General features: G+C 45.8%; 1 protein-coding gene across 5 annotated transcripts in view; it reads right to left on the bottom strand.

Moving 5' to 3' along the window:
* CUX1 (cut like homeobox 1) overlaps window positions 1-21,635 on the bottom strand; it is a 372,158-nt gene that overhangs the window by 34,110 nt on the left and 316,413 nt on the right. For 3 of the 5 annotated variants that reach the window (XM_023515707.1, XM_023515706.1, XM_023515708.1), the window contains 2 exons: window positions 7,181-7,483; window positions 3,574-3,762 (listed from right to left, as the gene is read on the bottom strand). The exons of the other annotated variants lie outside the window; for them this stretch is intronic. In XM_023515707.1, the coding sequence (XP_023371475.1) occupies window positions 3,574-3,762; window positions 7,181-7,483 (492 nt within the window). The remainder of the gene's footprint in view (window positions 1-3,573; window positions 3,763-7,180; window positions 7,484-21,635) is intronic. 5 annotated transcript variants of the gene reach the window in all.

Raw genomic sequence — 21,635 nt, 5'->3', positions numbered from 1 at the left:
CATGTGGAAGGCCAGAGATACAGAACAGCATAGTTAAAATGCACATGTGTATGTATGTGTACGTGCATATGTGCACATGTGTGCTGAGCTGGGTAGTGGGGCAAAGGGCAAGATGTGATGTATGGAGGAAGGCAGTGATTCCTGAGCCACAGTCAAGACAAACAGTGAGTGAGCAGGGGGCTGGTGGATGCTAGAGATGGGAAGCGGGTGGGGAAGTGGCGGAAGTAGGGCATAGAGCTTAGCAATTTGTCTTTGTGCTGGGGGTTAGGGGGTAGAGGGAGGCTATGGAAACAGAGACAGGTGCAGAGCCTCAGTGTGTGGGGCCTGCTCCTTGGGCTGTGCCAGGTGCACTGGTGAGCTGTGGGAGGAGAATGCTGGGTCTCAGGTTCTGGGGCACTCTCTGTATTGCACCTGTTCCTCTTTGCTGTGTGCCAGTAACTGCCAGCTGTGCTTCCAGTTAAAAACCACTCTGATTTCCTTAGCAAATAAATCATTCATATGGCTCTGAATATGGTCTGAAAATTCTTTAAAAGTTCTTAATAACTGATATTAGAAAAATGTTTCCTTCAAATGGCATGTCATAGTCAAGAGAAGCAGCAGTTGATGGTTACCATTTAGTTCTTAAGAAACTGAAGCTCAGAGAGGTTAAATAATTCACCCGAGGTCACACAACCAGTAAATGACAGAACTGAGGTCTGATCTTGGTCTGCTAAGGGCAGTACAACCTGCTTCGCCAGATGGGGGCTGATCTTCCTCTGCCTGCCCTGCTGGGCTGCAGCCAGGAACGTGCATGGAAGCTGGATCTATGGGACCCACAGCAGGCTAAAGAGACACACAGCAGCGGCATGGCTGTTGAAGTCTCAAATAAATGTCAAAGGAGAAGACTACTGATTACCAGGGTCCATCTGTAGCCACCAGGGCCAAGGTACTGTTTGTGTGTGTGTCAATGTGTATGCTCATGTGTTTGTGAAAAGAGGTTGGTTCAAGGGCCATCTCATGAAAGGAACGTAGAAACAGAGGGTACACTAGGGTAGAGAAGGTTTATAAGAAAGAAAGAAATAAGGGCAGGAATAATAATGGGTGAGAACTAATGGGAGAAGAAAAGAGACACTTTCTGGGAGAGCAGGAAGCATAGTGTATATGTGGATCACACGGTCTAGATGACCTGTTGCTGCATTTTTATTCTAGACTATGCTGGGGGGGCGCATAACTTATGTTATAGGAATATAAATTATTTTAAAAACACTCTTTTACTGAACATTTGTTCATGTAGTTGTTATACTACCTACCTTCTTTCTAATCCTTCCAACCTGGAAACTTAGCATTACTATCCTCATTTTGCAGATTTACTAACTTAGGTGAGGCAGTTATTTAACTAAGTGGCTATTTTATTATTAGAATCAGGCAACAATTGAGAAGGTGAGTCTTCTTCATAGGAAATTATTATAATAGAGGATCCTCAAAGGCCAACAAGAAATGAGCCTGGAATGAGATTCTCTCTGGTTCCCTCCTGCTGGGCAGGTGACCAGAGGCTGCTGAGCATGGGCACTGCAGAGAGATTGGGCTATGGGTGCCCACCGTCATGTCTGATAGGCCAGGTTGGGCTGAGGACAGCCTGTTTAGGGAGCAGCTCCTGGGAACAGCCCCCCAACAGTGGAGAGAAGGCAGTGAGTGGGTCCACAGCTGCTTTTGGGGCCTCAGTGGAAGCAATGACTCTTTTGTAACACAAGATGGAGCCCAGAGCCCGTGCAGGGGGAAGAAGTGGTGGTCAGGGAGGTCCCTGAAGACGGATTTGGGGGACTGAGGTCCATTCTACTGGTGCCTGGGATGAGAGTACGCCAGGGAGTGGTAAAGTCAGGGCTGCCTCTCTCCTGATGCCCAGGTGCTGAAGGCAGCAGCCCCACCAGGCTCCAAGTGCTGGGCTGCCTCTTGCCAGAGTGGAGGAAACTTAAGGTGCTTGGGTGAGTACTGATAATGGTAGAACCTCGGCCGCGGATACACTGATTAATGATGCCATTCTCTCCACTTCTGTTTGAAATTTCCCGTAATAAGAAGGTAAAGAATCTTTGGCTGGGGGTGGGTAGGTGAGTGATGTGGCACCAGGTCACCAAGCTTGTAGTACTGCCAGGAGCTGCCTAAGAGGCATGGCCTGGGTCACACCCAGGGTCTACACACCTGAGGGGCCCTTGAGTAGGCAGCAGCAGAGCCCTTGGATCCCTATGTGGCAGGCTCTCAGCATATGGCAGTGAATATATACTTAGGAGTGCCAGCTTTGAAGGCAGCCCTGAGTTTGAGTTCCTGCTCCCTACCTACACCAGCTGATGGAATCAGGGAGTTTCCATGATTGCCTGACCCTCACTGTTAACAGATAATAACACTGACACTAGGTATAGTTATGTGGACTAAGAAGCCTCAGTACAGTACAAACAGCAAGTACAGAACCCAGAAAGTGGATGTCTCCATTATTATGTAAGGGCTGAGGCCCACAGGGTTCCTGGAAGCAAGGTCTCTGGCCCTTTCCTGGTTGGGCAAGAACACTGATGCTCAGCTGGAACCTCCTTGTGAACTGAGGTCAAGAGCCTGGGCTCAGCTGTTCTGTGGGTGGGGCCAGGCAGAGCCACTGAGTGCTTGTGATGCCTGCTCTTAGTTAAGGGGCTCTGCTTCAGCTGATCAGGGAGGGCAGTCACAGCTTCTTAGGGTCAGGCTAAGAAGGGTCAGGCAGCTGTGTCCAATCTCTGCACCTAGGGATCCAATTGGGCTGCCCAATAAGCTTCCCAGTACAGCAGGTGACCCAAGGTCTGTGGGTCCCCAAGGGGGGAGGGGCAGACTCCCTAAAGAGGACCAAGGCTAGGAAGGAACTACAAACACAAAGCCAAGTGGACTTGGCTTTCCACCACCAAGGTGCTGCAAGAAGAATGCTAATCAGCATTTGAGATGGCATGGGTACATCTGGAGTTAGTCCTCTGGGGAGGCCATTCCCCTAGAGCAGTGGTTCTCAACCTTCCTAATGCTGTGGCCCTTTAATATAGTTCCTGTGGGTCGCAACTCACAGGTTGACAACCGTTGCACTAGAGATTAGAAAATAAAAGCAAATCCTATTCTGTCAGGAATTTTCTCTACCACTTTCCAGGCTGGGTGACCTTGGTGGAGGCAACTAACTTCTCTGAACCTAAGTTTCCTGATCTACAAGATGCATTTCTTAATTCTCTCCTTTGATAACACATGAGAGCCTCTGGCACATGGTACACGTGTAGTCAGTGTAATACCACACCCAGCCCCCCACAAGACAAAAGATAGCAACCAAATGAACTACTACCCAGTGATAAATGGTGGTGTTGGTTAAAAAATGCTCCCGATGCTAAAGAAATCTTTAGGCTGCTGGAAGGAAATTACAGATCTTCCCAGTCCTCTTAGGTACTCATTAACTGACAATTGTCAAAAAATTTTTCATCCTGTCTTACTGTCCTCTGTCACAGGTCAGTCCCTCCTCAGTTGTGTGTGAAAGACTGAAACCCCCCCAGCTTTTTGTAAATGAGAATGCAGTTTGCAGGGCAGAGTCGGGGAGAGGGTTACCTTTTTTCTCCATCCGTTTCATGTCCATTAGCTTCTCCACATTGTTGGGGTCATTCAGCCACAGCTGCATCCGGACAAAGGGCTCCCGTCCCTTCAGACTGAGTTTATGCCAGGGCTTTGGGCGGGCAAGGAGGTCAGAGACAGAGCCTTGGGTGAGCCCTAAGATGGTCTCCCCAAATAAGCGCTGACCTAGAGAGAGAACAGAATGGAGTGATGTCACCAAGAGCCAGAAATCTAATAGGACAAGAACGTGTCAAGGTTAAAATCAGACACATGAGTTTAAAGGCCCAGAATCAGGCTAGCTGGGTCCTGGCTTAGAGCAAACATTTTGTAGAAGTAGTTCTTCAATGAGACTTCTACCAAACTCCACTGGCTCTTGTATGCTGCTTCCACAAACAAATGATGTTTCTCTCCAAAGAGCTTCCAGACCTTTGGGTGAACTGAGACCTGGATATACCAGGGCATTTTTCAAGACACGGTAAAATCTCTAAGCCAAAGCTCAGGAGGCCAGGTAGCAGCAACAGGAGACCTCTTTTGTATAACCTTAAAATTAGAGGGCTGCCTGCATCTCCTTTTACGATTAGCAAGGTCATCATGTCTTGCTGAGAACACAGGGCACTTGACCCAGGGTCGCAGCAGGAAAGAGGAGGAGAGGGTGCTCTTCAGCTCTGTTTCTGAAAGGCAGGCCACTGCCAATTCTAATGTCTCCCCTGCAGTCTAAGCTGCCTTTGCTAAATGTAGCTCAAAATGGATCAAAACCCCTTCCCTGATACCTTTTCTTCTCCTAGGCAGGGGTGGCAGGCAGCCTATTTCACAGGCTGACCAGAGGGCATTTCGCTCTGGAGAGCACAGCAGCATTAAGTTGGTGGTGTTTGTCAGGGGCTTAAAAAGAAAGGTTCACTTCTCCGAGAGGCTTTCAGCTGCCAGTTAAGAGGGCCACCACTTTTAAAGGTACAAATTAGAATCAGTCCTAACCTGACTGACCTGATGCAAGAACTTGAATGAGCAGGACTTAGGTGGAAATGGAAACTGGGATTAGAGAGGCCAGTATAAAGTGCACAGAACAGGGAAACCCCAGGCACATGGCTCACATGCTTCATTGCTGACATGGAAACACCCCACCTGTGCTCACAGGGAAGCTGCAGAATGACATGACATGGCACTGGTTTGTAAAAAGCAGATCTCCAAGTAAAAGCTTACTGTGTGTGAAGCTTCAGATTTGAGAAATTTTTTTTATATCTGTCATTTTGACTTAAAAGATAAATTTACTAGTCCAAGAAACGGGGAAAGGGGAGAGAGAGGGGAGGGGAGGGGGGAGGATGGGTGAAGAGAATGATATTGTGGGGATCACACCTCAATATAAATGTCTTAACACAACAATTATGATAAAGACATGATGGCTATGTTAGTTGGATGGGAGTTTTTCAAACTGTATATGGAAGCAACACACTGTATCCTATGATAGAATTAATGTACACAATTATGATCTAATAAAAAATATTAAAAAAAAGATAAATTTACTGAATTTTTAAACTTGCAGTTTCTCTGCTTTCTAAACTTTAGTCTATAAATGCCCCAAGTCCTTACTGGTTTTCTGTTGTGGTTGTTTTAAATGTATTTTACTTAATTCTAACCTGGCAAACTAATCTCTTTTGATTCAAAGAAGCTCATTGTGTTCAGGAAAGCACCCATACAGAGGGTGCCAAAAAAATGTATATACATTTTAAGGAAAACATTGTATTAAAATTGTAATACCTAGTACAGACTGATAGCATTTGTTATCTTGCATATTGTATCTTGTTAATGTCTTGTAACTGCAGATCAAACATGACTTGAATATTACAATTTTAATACAGTTTTTCGAGATAGAGTCTTATTTTGTTGCCCTTAGTAGAGTGGTGTCATTGCTCACAGCAACTTCAAAATCTTGGGCTCAAGCAATATGCTTGCCTCAGCCTCCTGAGTAGCTGGGACGTACAGGTACCTGCCACAATACCTGGCTACTTTTAGAGACAAGGTCTTGCTCTTGGCTCAGAGTGGTCTTGAAATCCTGAGCTCAGGTGATCTTAACCTGCCTTGGCCTCCCAGAATGCTAGGATTACATGCATGAGCCAGTGCGCCCGGCTGCAGTTTTTTCCTTTCTTAAAATGTGTATATATTTTTTGGGTACCCTCTGTATATGAACATCTGCTTAATATTTACTTGGCCACACTCCCAGTTGTATGGAAGGAAAAAAACCAAGTGATTATTATTGGAAATTTATCTGTCTTCCTAGCTGTAGCTCTTAATTGTTTTTGGATTAAATACCCATTTGAGAACCTGAAGAAAGCTACAGACTAGGGGTCCTCAAACTTTTTAAACAGGGGGCCAGTTTACTGTCCCTCAGACCGTTGGAGGGACGGACTACAGGCCCCAGGACGAGTTGGCTGCTAAACAGGACAGGAAGAGGCGGCAAAAACACCCGGAAGGCCAGATAAATGTCCTAGGCAGGCTGCAGTTTGAAGACGCCTGCTACAGACCCTTACCTAATAAGACCATCAACTAAAACTCAAGCAACATGGCTTGGCGCCCATAGCTCAGTGGTTAAGGTGCTGGCAACATATACCAAGGCAGGCGGGTTTGAACCCGGCCCAGGGCTGCTAAACAATAATGATGACTGCAACAAAAAAAATAGCCAGGCGTTGTGGCAGGTGCCTGTAGTCCCAGCTACTTGGGAGGCTGAGGAGCGAGAACCTCTTAAGCTCAAGTTTGAGATTGCTATGAGCTGTGACGCCACAGCACTCTATTGAGGGCAACATAGTGAGATGCTGGTATTTTTTTTTTTTTTTTGAGACAGAGTCTGAGACAAAACTCAAGCAACAATGGAGACATGTATGGTAAAGCAAAGAATGAGATTTCACTGTTTGCGATCTCATAATTGTGATTTTGCAATTTATCAGTGTTTAAAAAGGAATTTTCTTCAGGTGATTTTCAACATTTACATCAGATGGCACTTACTATAACAGAGTGGGCAGCAATGTTATCAGGCCTACTTCCTTGGACTTGTGACAAGACTATAAAGTAGGGTTGCCTCAAGCCTAGGAATCCCTGCACATGTCAATAATTGATGAACATATGGGACATAGCTGTTTTTAAAAAATCAACAGCTACATTTTTATTTTTCTGAATTAATTATGGATGTTCTCAGTTGATGTTACTTTTTCTCTTATTCTGTTTTGTACAATGCCTTGTCCAGAGAGTGAGTTAGAAGGGCCTGAACTGGACAAGCTGGCCTAACCCTTAGGCTTTCAGGTCACTGGAACTCAGCTGCTTCCTTTTTCTCATCTCTGGGAGAAATAAGACACACAAGGACCCTGACATGTATGCACATCTTCCAAGGGGTCCTGGAAGGGACCTGTGGGGGATGAGGCTGGGGCTGCAGAACCAGCTACCCATATGGGCCCCTCAGTGTTAACAGCTACAGAACATCTCATGTTCTTTGTAGCAGCTTCTGACAGTTTAAACCCTTTGGCTGGCTCAGCCTGAGGACCTTTGCCTGCTGTTCCTGAGAACTCAAACAGGGAGTGCCTTGCCACCTTCTGACTTGGCACTTGAGACAAGCACCTACCGAGGTTGTTGTCCGTCAGCACTTCCTTGACCCTCTTGGTTATGCCATAGGTGTCCAGCTCTGGAGACATGGCTACCAGTTCTTGAATGCTGAGGGCCGAGTGTCCAGAGAGAGGCAGTGGGGTTGTGGGCTGGGAGTCTGGTGCTGGTGGGTCGCTGGGTTCTGGTGGTTTCCCGTCCTTACTGGTGTCAATGGGGGGACAGGGCTGCTGGACCAACTCAGTCAGACTCTTCACTGATTCACTGGAACTCATCGGGGACTCAGGGGCAGGGCTGCAGCTGGCGGAGGTCTTTGGAGTGCTTTCTGTAATTAAAGCACATGAAAAACTGTGCCTGAAAACAGCTGTCTTTCACTGTGTACATCTACTCTCCTTATCTAGGAAATACTAATTAAATGCTCTGTACAAGAAGTATACAGTATGGTATTTTATGGATCTTAATGAATTGTTTCATAGATTTTTGACTGAGAGTAGCCTCTAATTTTCTGTATTAAAGAAACAAAAATAACATCAATAGAGGAAAAACTAGGGGTTTAAATGAAAGGTTTCTGAAGGCTTTCTATAGAGGCATTCTGTTAAATATCTGTCCTATTAATCATGTTTTAATGTTGTAATTCTCTTAATTCAGAAGTACCTTGGCTAGTTAAAACTTATGAAGTTATTTTATCCATATTTTCTAGAACAAATAGAATAGACAGATTATTTTAAATGAGGGCTGCCCACAATGTGCAGTCACTGCAGTTATAAAGACCTGTAAAGGGAAACCTGAGACCCCAGCTGCTGGCCCCATGGTGGCCCAGGGCTGGGTCGCAGGATCTCAGGTTGATTTTTACTGTGACTTCCAGGGGTCTGCATAGCACCTGACTCTATAGGAAGATGGAGGGGACCAAACAGACAGAGAATCTGGTTTGCTCTTTGGCTCATCCACTTTAGAGTTCAGTGCTAAACCCTAGGGCTTGCTGGTACTGTTTGCTTCTGAAATGTTTGTCTATACCACGCTATAACCAGAAGCACCTGGGCTAATGTGCACAAACAAGGATCCATACTCTGTCTTAAGAAGGGGGTTGGCCTGGTTGGTGTCGCTGCAGGTGCCTAGTGGGATATGCTACTTCGTGCTCCACTGGTAGTGGTCCCTTCTGGCCTCTGTTAGCAGAACCCATAAAATCTGACAAGATAGGTTTTTTTTTTTTTATTTGGAGACAGTCTCACTCTTGTTGTCCCAGGCTAGAGTGCTATGCTGTCATAGCTCACAGCAACTTCAAACTCCTGGGCTCAAGTGATCCTCCTGTGTAGCTGAGACTACAGATGCCTGCTATGACACTCGGCTAGTTTTTCTGTTTTTAGTAGAGACGGGATCTCGTTTTTTGCAATCGACCTGTTTCAGCCTCCCAGAGTGCTAGGATTATAGATGTGAGCCACTGCACCCGGCCACAAGATATGCTTGATTCCGATTTGGGGACACCTGGAATAAAGACTCTGGCCATCTTAAAATTTCTAAATACAGAGAAAGACTGTGCAAGGGGAAAGTGTGAAGTGACTTTGCACTGAGGTCCTACCTACAAGGCAAAATTTGCCTTTTGTCTACCTTAGTGTCTTGGCACAATCTCTCAATCCCATCCCACTGAGGCTGACATATGGTGCTGACATGACTGTGCCATGTCATGTGGGCTCCTGTGCATGTCACAGAGGGCAGTGCAGGGTCTTACTCTTGCTGCTTCTCCCTAGCAGGGGTCACTCAGTCAATGTCAGCACATGTAGTAGATACCCTAAATACTTGTTACCTGACTAAAAAGAAAATCTAACACCCAGTAGGAATTTAATTTCAATTTACAATATAACATTATATCCAGGATAATAATCTATTGCCAATATGTTCCAAATATAGGAATATCTCATATTAATACCTAGAAGTAGCAAAATGCCAAATAAAATAATGGCAATTCAAGTGATAAACCAGTTTATTATCCTGAACTGGTACAACATTCCACCATCATATAAAGCTGTGTCCTCAACCTAAGAAATCAGGTTCAAAAAAAAAAAATCAAACTGGTTTGTGAAAGATGTAAAAGACATAGACATAAAAATCAAAAATGGTCCATATAAATCTTTAAGGCAATATGCATCCTACAAATCGGATTTCTTCTCTCTGCTCACCCCGAGGTCACCAGACAACTAGATATAAAACCCAGTAAATGTTATTTTTGTATCTGAAGGAGCAAAGGGATTGTACTGTAAATTCGCCCTGATTCACCCATGCGAGTGACCAATTTGGCAGATCATCCATCTTGCTCACTGTATACTGTCAAGGATGGCATGAATTCCCCACATGATAAACAGATTTCTTCTCAGGTTTGTGTCCTTTAACCCATAGCAAGGTCAAAATCATGGCTGTCTGGCTAACAAACCGCATGGTGCTGGCTTGTGGAGCGCCTCCCTGTTTTGTTCTGGGTGCCAGAGGTGCCAGACCTCACCTAGGAGCTGATCGGCTGTGTAGCTCTGTCTTCCAGGCATTCTCCATGAGCCCCTCACATGTACTTTTGCCACTACGGACCCCTAAACAGAGGCACTCACCACCCTTTACCAGTGCCCCCCTGCGTTCCTGACCTGAACTACAGACAGGCAGAATCCCTGAGAACAAAACCCTGAAATATCCAGGCATGTGGAAGGGACATATTGTGGCAAGTTGCTGGAGCTGGTTTGTATCTGCTTCTGCACTCTCAATCTGAGTCTAAAATGTAGAGAATAGTGGGAAGTGGAGCACTCTTCCTGGAAATTAGTCACCAGCAGACACACACATGCACAGATGTATCTGTGGTCTCAGGTCACAGAAAGTAGGTTCAGGTCTACGTTTTTTGGATAGAGAGGGACAGATGCAACCATAAATGGATCCTGTGGAGACACCATAAATCCACGAGCTCAAAACATCATGGCTGGAAGGAGGAGTCATTCTTTAGACAGCTATATCCAGGAAGCACCACAGTCCAAGTGGCAGGACTAACCCAGAATCAAACCCAGAAATGAGCACCACAGCTGGTCAGGGAGGGGAGGCCAGGGAGACCAGGGGCACTCTCAGTGCAAAGGGTGAGGGGGCAGTTGGTTGCCCATACTGAATCACTGTCTTGAAATAAGAAATATGGTCAACAGAAAAGAAACACTGCTATTTCTTTTCCATAAATTAGTAAATGGAGCTGATTAAAACAATGCTCTTTCAAAGAACAAGGCTTTGTTCCATTCCATGTAATTAAAAATAATAATTAATAAAAAAAAAGGATGAGTCCTGAGCATGGCATGAAGGTAGTGAACTTGGGGACAGGGGCTCCCTCTACTAGCCAGCTGTGTTAACTTGAATATGATTCTTAACTTCTTAGAACTCTCCATCTCCTCACCTGAAAACTGTGGACAGGGTAGTCATGAGAAAGGAACCTGCCACGTAGTTGGTGCTAAGTAAACACAGTCTGACTTTTATGTTAAAAAAATAGTTACAAAATTGCGGTGGTGCCTGTGGCTCAAAGGAGTAGGGCACCGGCTCCATATGGAGGTGGTGGGTTCAAACCCAGCCCTGGCCAAACACTGCAAAAAAAAAAAAAAAAAAAAAGTTACAAAATTGTGTTGGTATGTATAGCATTCCTTTCTCTAAAGGCCTACATGCAACATACATCTCAGGATAGACTGTTAACTTCCTCCACAGTTCCTGACACATGACAGAGGTACTGGTGTGACTCAAAGGGCTACATCCTGTGTGATGCATGTGGATGACATTCCAGAAAAGGCAAAACTATAGGGACAGAAAACAGGCCTGGGGGTCCTCAAGGGGAGAGGCAGAAGTGACTGCAAAGGGACATGAAGGAATAGTTGGGGATGATGGAATTATTCTATATCTTGACCAAGAAGACCCAGAACAGTTCTGAGTGAAGAGTGAATTTTACTAGACATAAATTATACTTTAGTGAAAACTTACTTAGGAAAAAAGTGCTAGCGGAAAGAATGAATGAAGGCATGTTATTAGGCCACTGAGAACAAACAGAGAACAGATCAGAGGTGGCTTTGCCCTTTGGAGGTGGCACCTCGCAGAGAAGACAGCTATGGAACAGGAAATACATACAGGCTGGTGGATATTCTAGTGGGAAACAGAATGTGGTACACATCAGGGGAACAGAGGCATCTGCCTAGGGATGAGAGAGACCTCCTAGAAGAGGGACATTTCAGGCGAATCTCAGGCATGAACAGGAATTAGCCTGCTAAGTCAGGAGTAGGAATGGCGAGAAGGGATATAGATTATTCCAGACACTTGGAGGTATTGAACCTGGGGTAGCTGGTGGGTTTGAGACATGGTGGAAGTCAGTGAAGTGAGAGAGGCCCCACCCAGCGGCTGGGCGGTGCAGGGTCTCGAAACTGGCCATGTCTGATGTCTGTGTTTTAATCCCAGTGTAATGGTACCCAGGGAAAGGTTTGCTCCAAGATAGGGCTGTCCTGCACCAGCATCACTTTTCTTCTGTAGATCTGAGTGGACATAGAAGGTTTACTAAGGTCTCATCTGAAATAACAAAAAACTGGAAACAGTGTCCATAACACACTATTATGTTACAGACAGCAGCAAGAACATAAGAACTGTAGCCACATGTGTCCATATCCTAAGGAGGAGCCCCAAAGCAGGGTGTATAACAGAAATAGAACATGAAGTTTGCACAAAGTGTGAAGTCTGCACACACTACATACAGTGTGAGGGTCTGTCACCATGCATACTGCAGGTCTAAGATACAGCAGTCTACTCCTAGGAGCTGTGAAATTAGGGAGGAGCTTCAACTCTATCTTCCATGTCTTATTTCTTTTAAAAACATGGGATTAAATTATGACCTAAAGTTGAGTGATGGTTAGGTAGGCATTGACTACATTATTCTAGCAGATTGAGATTATTCTAGCAGGGGTGCCCAACCTGTGGCCTATGTGCTACATGCTGATTTTGTGAGGACTTTTATTGCTTATCTATGGTATTGGACAACACAAAAAGTATGCACAGACCTTTTTTTCTTTTTTTGCTCATCAGTTTTCATTAGTGTTTGCCCACATTAATGTGTAGCCCAAGATAACTCTTATTCTTCCAACATGCAGAAGAGAAAAAAGAGGTTGGACACCCCTGTTGAAAGTTTTCTTCCTGTTTGGAATATTGTAAACTTAATATTAAAAAGTAAAAGTCAGTTTACTATTGCACAGCACAGAGAAGGAAATAGAGAATAGTAAGGCAGTGAGAACTAGGTTTGGGACTGAAGAGTGGGAGGAGGTAAGGAGAGAGATACTTGGTCAAGAACAGTTTAGGAGACAGAGGGGTGTGCAGAGAGAGGAGAGAGGCCTGGGTGGTGGATACCCAGTGAGCTCCTCAAAAGGGCACATGGCAGCAGGGCATCGTGGGGTAAGGAGGAAGAACATGGGAAGAAAGTCAACCACATCACCATTCATAAGAGAGCCACTATTTAGGCTGACATTCTTCATGTACTTGCTGTCTGTAGGCACTGTATGAAGATGTACAGGAAGAACAAATCTAACCCTCAGAACTGTCTCCCAGTGTGAAACAGACTACACAGTCACTTCCTTCATGTGACAGAAGATATGGTGCCCAGAGACAGCCAGCCAGCAACTACCTGGATGGTCTACATTCTCGATAGTCTTCCGTGAAGTTAGTGGTGCCCATACCCTGCATGAGTATCTGCCAGGGATGAAATGACTGGGCCTGCCTTTTGGGACACAGTTTTTCTACCATCCAACTATTAGCATGCAAATCTCAAAACATAACCACAAGTCACAAAAAGCCATCTACTAGTGGGATAAGGAAAAGAAGCCAAAACATGTTTCATACCAAGTAAGAATGGAGTGGTGTGCAGAGGGCATTTACGTAGGGTTTCACTCAACTTCTCCTAATGGCCCTGTGGTAGAAACATAACCCCACAGTCCCCAGCAGGGAAACCAAGGTTCAGACAGGCAACTCAGTGTGGCCAAAGTCACATGGATGGAATAAGAATGGGAAGCATAGCAGGAGTGGAAAGGTTTGATGCTTCTATCCGTCCTGCCGTCTGCCCGTACTCACAGGGGTTCTGGATCACAGCCTGCTTTCATTCATTCATTTACTCAGACATTTTTAAAGTATCTGCTCTGTTATCTTTTCTGCTAGGCATTGGGGATGAGGGAAAAATTAGATAAAACCTTGCAGTCCAGGAGTCTGCAGCTTACAGGACTGGGACAATTGAAAATGGGTAATTTGCATATTTTAAAAGCCCCTACCCACTCCCATCCATCCAGTTTTGACAGCAATAGTAAAGTGTTACATTTAAAAAGTGATCTATGTGAATTAATTTTTTTGTGAGGCATTGAATCTTGCAAAAGAGGAGCTTGGTTAGTAAGCTACAGAAACCAAAGATAGTGACTCAAGGCCCTCTGAGATACAGAAGGCATTCAAGAACTATAAAAGGATTATGAAAAATATTATATTCCAAAAACAGCAGGCAAACAACAGCTGCCTTAAGTTTTCAATAGAAGCCAATTGGAAATGCATACCCGCCATAATTTTCAGAGACAAATCTCTCTGTAGTTTATCCGATCCACTCTTCTAATTTCCATACCCAGCTCTCTATATGTAGTAATAATAACTCAAATTCCATTTAGTGTTCATTTGAGCAGTCAGGATAAAGTCATTTCTTATTATCTCCCCACTGTGTAAAAAACAGCTTGAAGGTAGGAAGTCAGCAAGCATTTTCACCAAAAAGTAATTATTGTAAGTGACATTTTTACTGCTGGCATGCCATAAGGCGAACTGTACGTTCAGAAGGACAAGTTGCTGAAACAAAATGACAGGGTACTCCATGACATTCTGACAAGAACCCAAACATTATTTAACTGGCGGCTGGTCTGATGCACCACTTTTCATTATGTCCACAGTTTAGGCTTGAGCCCATGCCAAGCCAGGAAACTCCAAGTGCCTATAAAGACAGATGGGTATGGAAGGGTGGGAGGAAGGAAGGTTAGCGGGGAGAGGAGGGTGGTCGTGGCCTGGCTTATATAAGTGTGAATGAGTGAGGATGCCTGGAGGAGGGACAGGGCCTCAGCAGAGGTGAGTGGCACAGGGTGCAAGCCCAAGTGGCAGGCTCTTGGGTATGAGGGTTGGGTATCCTGGGTCCAGCAAGAACTCTGGTGGCTTGGAAGGACCTGCCTAGCCTGAGGGCCTTCTAGCTGGTGGCACCGATAGCTTCAGAAACCACAACACTGTGACCCTGACAGTCTAGAATGCTTCCCAAATGAGTTCAGGTGGACAGACCCAGATGTGGACACCAAACCTGCCCCAAACATTAGGACTTGCCCAAGGGCTCTGAAGAGACCCTGTACTGGAACAGGTATTATTACCCTGTGCTCTGAAGAGACCAGGGGCTTATGGCTAGAGAGCGTGTTTAGATAGAATGAGTTTTTCTGCATCTAAAGTGAATAGCAATGCTAATCTGACCCTCTGTATCTTAAGTAACATAGTGGAGAGGCCTGTACCACACAGTAACATGAGACCTGCTTGCATGACCAGCTCTGAAATTTCTGACCAAGTCCTTCCTCGGTGGTAGCAGTGGTGTTGATAGGCTTGTTGGGTCCCAGCTGTGCTGATGCTCAAGCAGCAGGTACTCACAGCCTGTGTCAGAGCTCTGGTGTTTTCTCTAGTCACTTAGGCACGGCCATTATAAAAATGTGGCATTTTCTTCTTTGAGTGGTATTTTGACCAATTAGCAGGAGCTTGACATAAAACGTGGCTACTTTAATAGATGTCATAGATATATTTAGGAGCTTCCCACATCCTGTTACTACGTCACTAGGAGTTTTCCTACTGAGAAAAGAAATGAGAGTCATCTCGCAACATACTAAGGAATATCAGAAAAACAACCAAAGTGGCCAGACTGCAAAATGGCCTTTTTTCCAAGGTGAGGACCTGTGTCTGAGGCCTGCATGGGAGTGTGTGGGTCCAATTCCCAAGGCCCACTCCCACACAGAGGCAGGACTGCAAATCAGCACGTCCCTCCCCAGCCTCAGGTGCCTTAAATCACTGAACACCTCCACACAAACCTACCAAATCACTTTCTTTTCCAATAGCAGAAAGGAGTAACATGAGAAAAGGTTGGGAATGGAAAGCCAGGCTAGGAGGGGGGCCCTGGGTGGGACCTCTGTCCTGGGCCCTCTTTAGTTCTTCAGTAAAGTGGAAGAATAGTGATCACTCTCTCTCATTCCTTCTGCCAGAACTGAAGAATGAATACGGTAAGAGCTAAAGTCCTAAGTAACTGCTACAATGACATAGGAGCCAAAATACTTTATTTACTGACAAAGAACACTTGTTTAATGAAAGCAAGTTATTTAACTTGTGCTGTTTATATCTTACCTGCCCAAATGTGATTTCTTAGCCACTTGAAGATGGGGCCCGTGCCTTTCATATAACAGGGAAGCCGTCTACGTACTGGGGGGGTGGTGCCACATTGTGGTGCCAGGGTATGGGGGCCCAGTTGTGATCCAGGCAGACCTTGTGGTCCCAGAACTTAGAAGCCAAAGGGGAAGACTAACCTTGGTAAACAGGTCATTGTAACAAAAAGCCTGGGGCAGTGGGTGCTTATAGCACTTGTCAAGCTGGAGCTGGAGGCAGGTGGGGAGGTGAGGGTGAGAATGGACGAGGCTGGCCCTGGGGGGTAGGGATCTGCATGAGGGGACTTGGGGAAAGAAGGGCCTGACCTGAAAGACTGAGCTGGGGACTAAGAAAGTGGGACTTGAATCTGAGGGAGGCCAGGCAGCAGAGTGACCAGTCAGATGTGCAGTATGGTCTGGCCTGAGTGAGGGGATGTCTGCCAGAAGACGCAGTGCTCAGCAGGTACAGAAGTGGCCAGCTGTGTCAGAGGTAGGGGAAGGGGCTGTGGGCAAAGTGTCAGAGACATTTGGGAAGCAGACACTCTGTGTGTGCACATGTGGGAGATGGGCGCCAGCCTGTGCTCTGGCAGCCACAGGGCAGGCTGTTCACCTCCACAGGGAGCTTTGGGGGTAGTAGCTCTGGAGGGAAAAGTCCCAGGGTCAGGAAGGCTCTGGCTGTGCAGGAAGATTGGTTCTTCTGTCAACTGGCCACAGGTTAGGGGTGGGGAGAGAGAGAGAGAATCACTGCCTCTGCCAGGAAGTCAATTCACTCAGCTTCTCTAAGGAGATATCATGATGTGTGTGATCCAGAACTTCCCTCCCAGCCAGATGGTTTTTTGCTCTCCTCCTTCCTTCTCCCCAAGCTGGGAAAGTACACTGGGGAAAAGCAACCCTAGAAATCCTATACTGATTGGAGACACAAGAGGAGAAGTCACAGAGGTGATGTGGCCCTGCAGCAGGCCAGAGCCCACCTGTGGGCCGGGAGGGGGCTCTGCCAGGGACTCAGAGTATGAGTCTGCTTTCCCTCAGGGCTCGTTTTTCTTGTGTATCTTTTATAAGCTCTTAAGAAAATATGCACATCAAAAGCAGAGCTTGGAGATATTAATATTAAAAATTAAAAACCCTGCTTAAATTACAATTCAATTTTTGTAGTGAAATGGCAGTCTGGCAAGACTGGGTGACATAGTTGGCCCTGCTTCAGGGGCACAGTGTTTGCCCTGCTCCGGCTTTTTTCCAGACCACACTGATTTAGAAATAATGCTTTCAAATTACCTTCAATAACTTTATTACTGAGCCAGCTGTGCGTATGAACACTTATCAACGCGTCCCTGTGCATTAAGAGAAAATGTATGTCATACAAACAGTCTAAATATATAATACTAAGATGGGAAAAAACAAACCCTCTAGTTAAATTGCTCTGCTGTAATCAAAGATTAATCACGGTGAGTGTGCATGTGTGCATCCTCTCTTTTTCTCCAGGGCTCATTTCTGGCTTTGGGCAAACCTCCCCATCCCTCAACCAAGTCACACTCTTCAGTAGGCAGCTCACACTACTGTTCTGATGGTGGAATTAATTTTCCCATGTTTCTTAGAGTTAGAGGAGCTAAAAGGTGGTCTAAAATGTTGTTTTCTGTCTGAGTCTTGTAGGCCTACAGCTCAGAAACGCTTCTTTCCCCCAGGCGCATGGTAGGCTTGAATGTGTCCATCTGTGTAGAGGACACTGCGCCTGCCCTGAGAGCAGCCTGTCCCCTCCCAATGATGCTGCCAGTCAGCCTGGCCTATGAGTGATGATGTTTAGGCTGTGACGGAATGTTCCTTAGAGAATTGGTAGCTGACCACAGCTGGTGGTGTGGAGGGCTGCTTCCAGCTTTGCACCCAGTGTGCAGGTGAGTGAACTTATCTAGCTTTACAAGGGCCCAGGGCCACACTGAGTAGAACCAAGTGACATTTTCGTTATATGAGATGGTATTAGAAAAGCCATTAAGGTACATTATTTTACACATCCTCCTAATCTCTCCATACTGCTTTACTTAATTTGTGATGAAATTGTTGAGAAAGGGTACTTAATGTAGGACAGTCAGTAAAAGTAATTTATCATCTTCCCGCTTCAGTGCTCACGTTATCAGCGAACTCATTTTCTGCATTCATCATGCAATCAGCCTATTATTTGCATATTAATCAGGCAGTGGACCATGAAAGAACTGCATCCCAGCCAAATGCTGCACTATCTCAGGAGAAACACTCAGTAATTATCATACATCAGTGTTATGATGTGGTAATTGATTATAACATCTTTCTGCAGCCCCCGGGGAGTCCCTCTGCTCACCCAGCTCCAGGCACTGTGGACAGATTTTTCTTTTCCTGCAAAAAAATCTGAGTAACCATTGCTGTTCTCTCAGAGTGCTATTTCCATGGAGTATTGATTCTCTTTTCCACATTCATATTTTAAACCACGTGAAACAAAGCTGACCTTAACTCAGGAACGAGAAGGTCTGATGATGACACAGGAATGTCCCTCTGGATTCATGTGTCCTCTCTTCTCAGCATTTTGGGCTCAGAGGTACCGCTTTGCTTCCATAGACATTTCCTTATCAAATAAAATGCTGCAACTTCAGTCCCTCCTAATTGCAAAGCTGGTACAAAGGCAGTTTGGCTGCTTTATTTAGGTGCCAAATGACAGACTAATTTTGGTCCTCCTGTAAAGGACAAACTCGACCTTTGCCAATTCAGACTCCAGCTATATTTAGGAACCCAGTTCCAAAGGGAAGAGCAACACGCAAAGTCAAAATGAAGCCAGTGATGGACACATCCCGGCTGGCTCCCATGCTATGCAGGACAGTGCCAGGAGGAACTCCCCTCCTTCCTTCTTGTGAGGAGCTGAGCATGGCCCATGGCTAGCCCGTTTATCAAGGAGGGGGTTGCCCTGTATGGAGGATGGGACCTCAGGCCACTGAATTTAGACTGGGTGGGGTCTCTAAGAGGCACACGCCCTCTATCCTAGGCAATATGGCCAAACTTCATAAGCTTGAGTCTAATGCTGTCACTGACTTGTTGATTGTCTCTCCCCTTCTCCTGCCCAGGTCCCTGATAAAACACATGACATAGATCTCAAGGTAACTGAGGTAATCTGTTTTTCTACCAATTGTTTGTTTTGTCATGGATCTGTTTTTTGTCCCTTGTTTTGATGCGTGGCCTTGACTTCTGAGTGTGGTTCCAGGGTCCCAGTGCTTGCTCCTGGAGGCAGCTCTGCCAGCACACATCAGTTCTGTTATTTTATTCCCATACCTTTCTAAAATCATCTCAAGACTCCTAGGTATTTGAGCTGCTTCTTTCCTTCTCTGGAACTGAACCACAGAAACCGTAAGTCCTCCTATGACCTATTTTTGCCTCTTGTACTGAATGCCCAATGTGCTATAAATTCTATTTTTCAAGGAAAGCCTAATGGGGAGAGAAAGGAGACTACTTGCCAGGGCTTCTCCAAAGGGGAGCTAGGAAGTGCCAGTATGGAGGGTGCAAAGCCACCAAAAGAATGAGACCATTTGTGCTATATCATTCACCACTGCAAATAACCACCCTGTCTCCAGCCTAGATGGCCTGGTTCCGTGCTAGTTTGCTCTAAAAGCCCTGAGGACCCATAGTCTTATGCCTGAAGGTCAAGACTTTGTGTCAGCTTTAAGGAAGGGTTGATGGACAGGTCATTTCCAAAGTTGGAGTGGCATTTCACAGAAGCTAAGAATCTGGATAGGGGAATGCAGGTCATCCTTCAGGAGATCCATTGTGACGCTCAGCAACATCTGCACTGACAATCTCCACCAAAGAGGTCAGCAAGTGACCAGATTTCTGTTCTGTTTTAAAGCCAGACATCTAATGTTTTGTGTGTGCATGTCTATTACTCTATAGTGTTCTGTGCACACACAAAATGACATATAATAGTAGTGGCAACAGAAAGGCAAGCATTTAAATAGTACTTACTCTGTGCCAGCCTTGCTGTCTTGGAAACTTCTATAGTTGAATATATTTAAACCTCCCAACAACCTTGTGGGTAGGTCCTTTGTTTTTCCCATTTTATAGAAGTCAACACTGAGGCACAGAGAAGTTAAGGGACTTGCCCAAGACCACACTAAATGGCAGAGACAGAAGTAGCCTTTGGCAGCTGGCTCTGAGCCCACTGTGCCATGAGTAGTCACTGCAGGACAGTTTCTTATGTTTTGCTGTTAAAAATCAATCTCAATATCTCACAGTAGAGGTTGGTTAGATAAAATATGGTATAGAAATTCCCTATAGCTACAAAAGAAAGGGGAAAATTCTTTGTGTGATGATAGAAGAGTCTCCAGGATACATGCTAAGTGAGAAAGGGAAGCCTGGGATCTTTGAGTCCCGCCTGGCCCCCTTCTGTGGAACAAACATCTAGCTGTATTAACTGTACTGAAGGATGAGTGAGAAACTGGGAACAGGAGCTCAGGGGTGGGTGAGAAGGGTGGTTTTGGCTAATTTAAAAGGAATATAAGTCCTTTTAAAGCTTATATTTTATAACCATGGTACATTTTACTTATTCAAAAAACCCTAAAATCACACTTAAAAAAAATATCAAGTCTGTGACTTTGGGCCATTTCTATGCCACTCTCTGCTGAGGTATAGTGAAAAATCCTTCTCATGGAGTAGATACCCTAGGGGCTGAGTGTGCCAGAGTGGTCTCTCCCAGGGCACAGTGAGTGGCAATGCCAGGAGCTGAGGTTCCAGGGCACATGGGTGGCACAAGGGGCCCATGTAGGGCACTTTCTTCATTTGATGATGATTCTTGATTTGAAATAAAACATCTAGTGGGCTTTGGCGCTTGGTGGCTGGCGCCGCCCCCAAAGTCTGCGTAAGACCTGTAGGCCTGGTCAGGCTGGGCTGGCCCAGGAGTGAAAGGTCCTCCATGTACCCTCTACTCTCCTGTGTTTATGACGGCAGGGCAGTGGTTTCAGGATCACATGGCCAGTCCCCACCAAGAATCCCACAAGTGTTTACAGGGGCTTAGAGAGCTGAAACAGCAGAGCCCATGTGGTGGTAACAGGATGGTCCATGGAGGTCATGGCAGTGATCCTGACAAGTTACGAGTTGAGGCATCTTCTGAGAAGTGCATTTTCCTGCAGGTGGCTTGCAGTGACCACCTACAGACCTGCCTGGGCTTCCCTCTGCACAGCCTGCCTTAAGTCTTTCTGGAGGGGTTAGTGGTGGTGCAAGCACACCCCCATTCTACCTTAGGTCAGCTGAGGTAAGGCTGATATCTTTTGAAAGAAGTTGATTAGAGGTAACGTCACAGAACATAGTTTCATACCTAAGACCATCTTAGTGGGCTCTGGGAGCCTCCTGACCCCTGAGGGTAGCCTTTATGTCCCTAGCTGGCTCCAGGGCTCACATTTCTTGGTCCCTAGCCCCCCTTGTAGGCCCCTAATACCTCTTTGAGCCCCACAGATCCCACCCTCCTGCACTGTAGGGCTTGCCTGGGGTATATTTGGCCACAGCTATGAGTGCTCTAGGCTGTCCCTGCTCTCCATGCACTGGGGCCACACAGCCCCACCTCACCTATTCCATGGTCAAGAGGAGAAAGCTCTTTCCCCTGGTCCTAAACTGTGGCTCCCCATTGTCTTTGGTTCTTAAGTGAGGAATGTCTCCCCTGAACTCCAGACACCTTCCCTGGCCTCTGTCCTGTGGTCTTAGATGTGAGTGGTGAGAACCACAGCCCATGGGGGAAGCTGCGCTTTGAGTTGATGGGGCAGGTGGAACACCTGAGGCCAGCGACACCTACAAGGAGCTGGGAGTCCACTCCTGTCCTCATACTTCTCATACTTCTTATGAGAGCCTTAAGGTAGCAATATTAACAGTATTCTTTACAAAAAGTTCTTCCATTATCCATTTTCCTAAAAAGAAAAAGTCCTCTGAATTAGGGGCTTCTAATGTTTCTTCCTTTTTCGAAGGCTCTACATAGGCCGCAATCTTCCCTGTTGCTGCAGCTGTGCACTCAGAGCGTTTCCCTCCTCAAGCCCTTTGCCTTCCCCA

Source organism: Otolemur garnettii, unplaced genomic scaffold (genome assembly GCF_000181295.1).
Source record: "Otolemur garnettii isolate 467f Iridium unplaced genomic scaffold, OtoGar3 scaffold00077, whole genome shotgun sequence".
Classification (NCBI taxonomy): Eukaryota; Metazoa; Chordata; class Mammalia; order Primates; family Galagidae; genus Otolemur; species Otolemur garnettii.
This window is presented reverse-complemented; position numbering and strand designations above follow the sequence as displayed.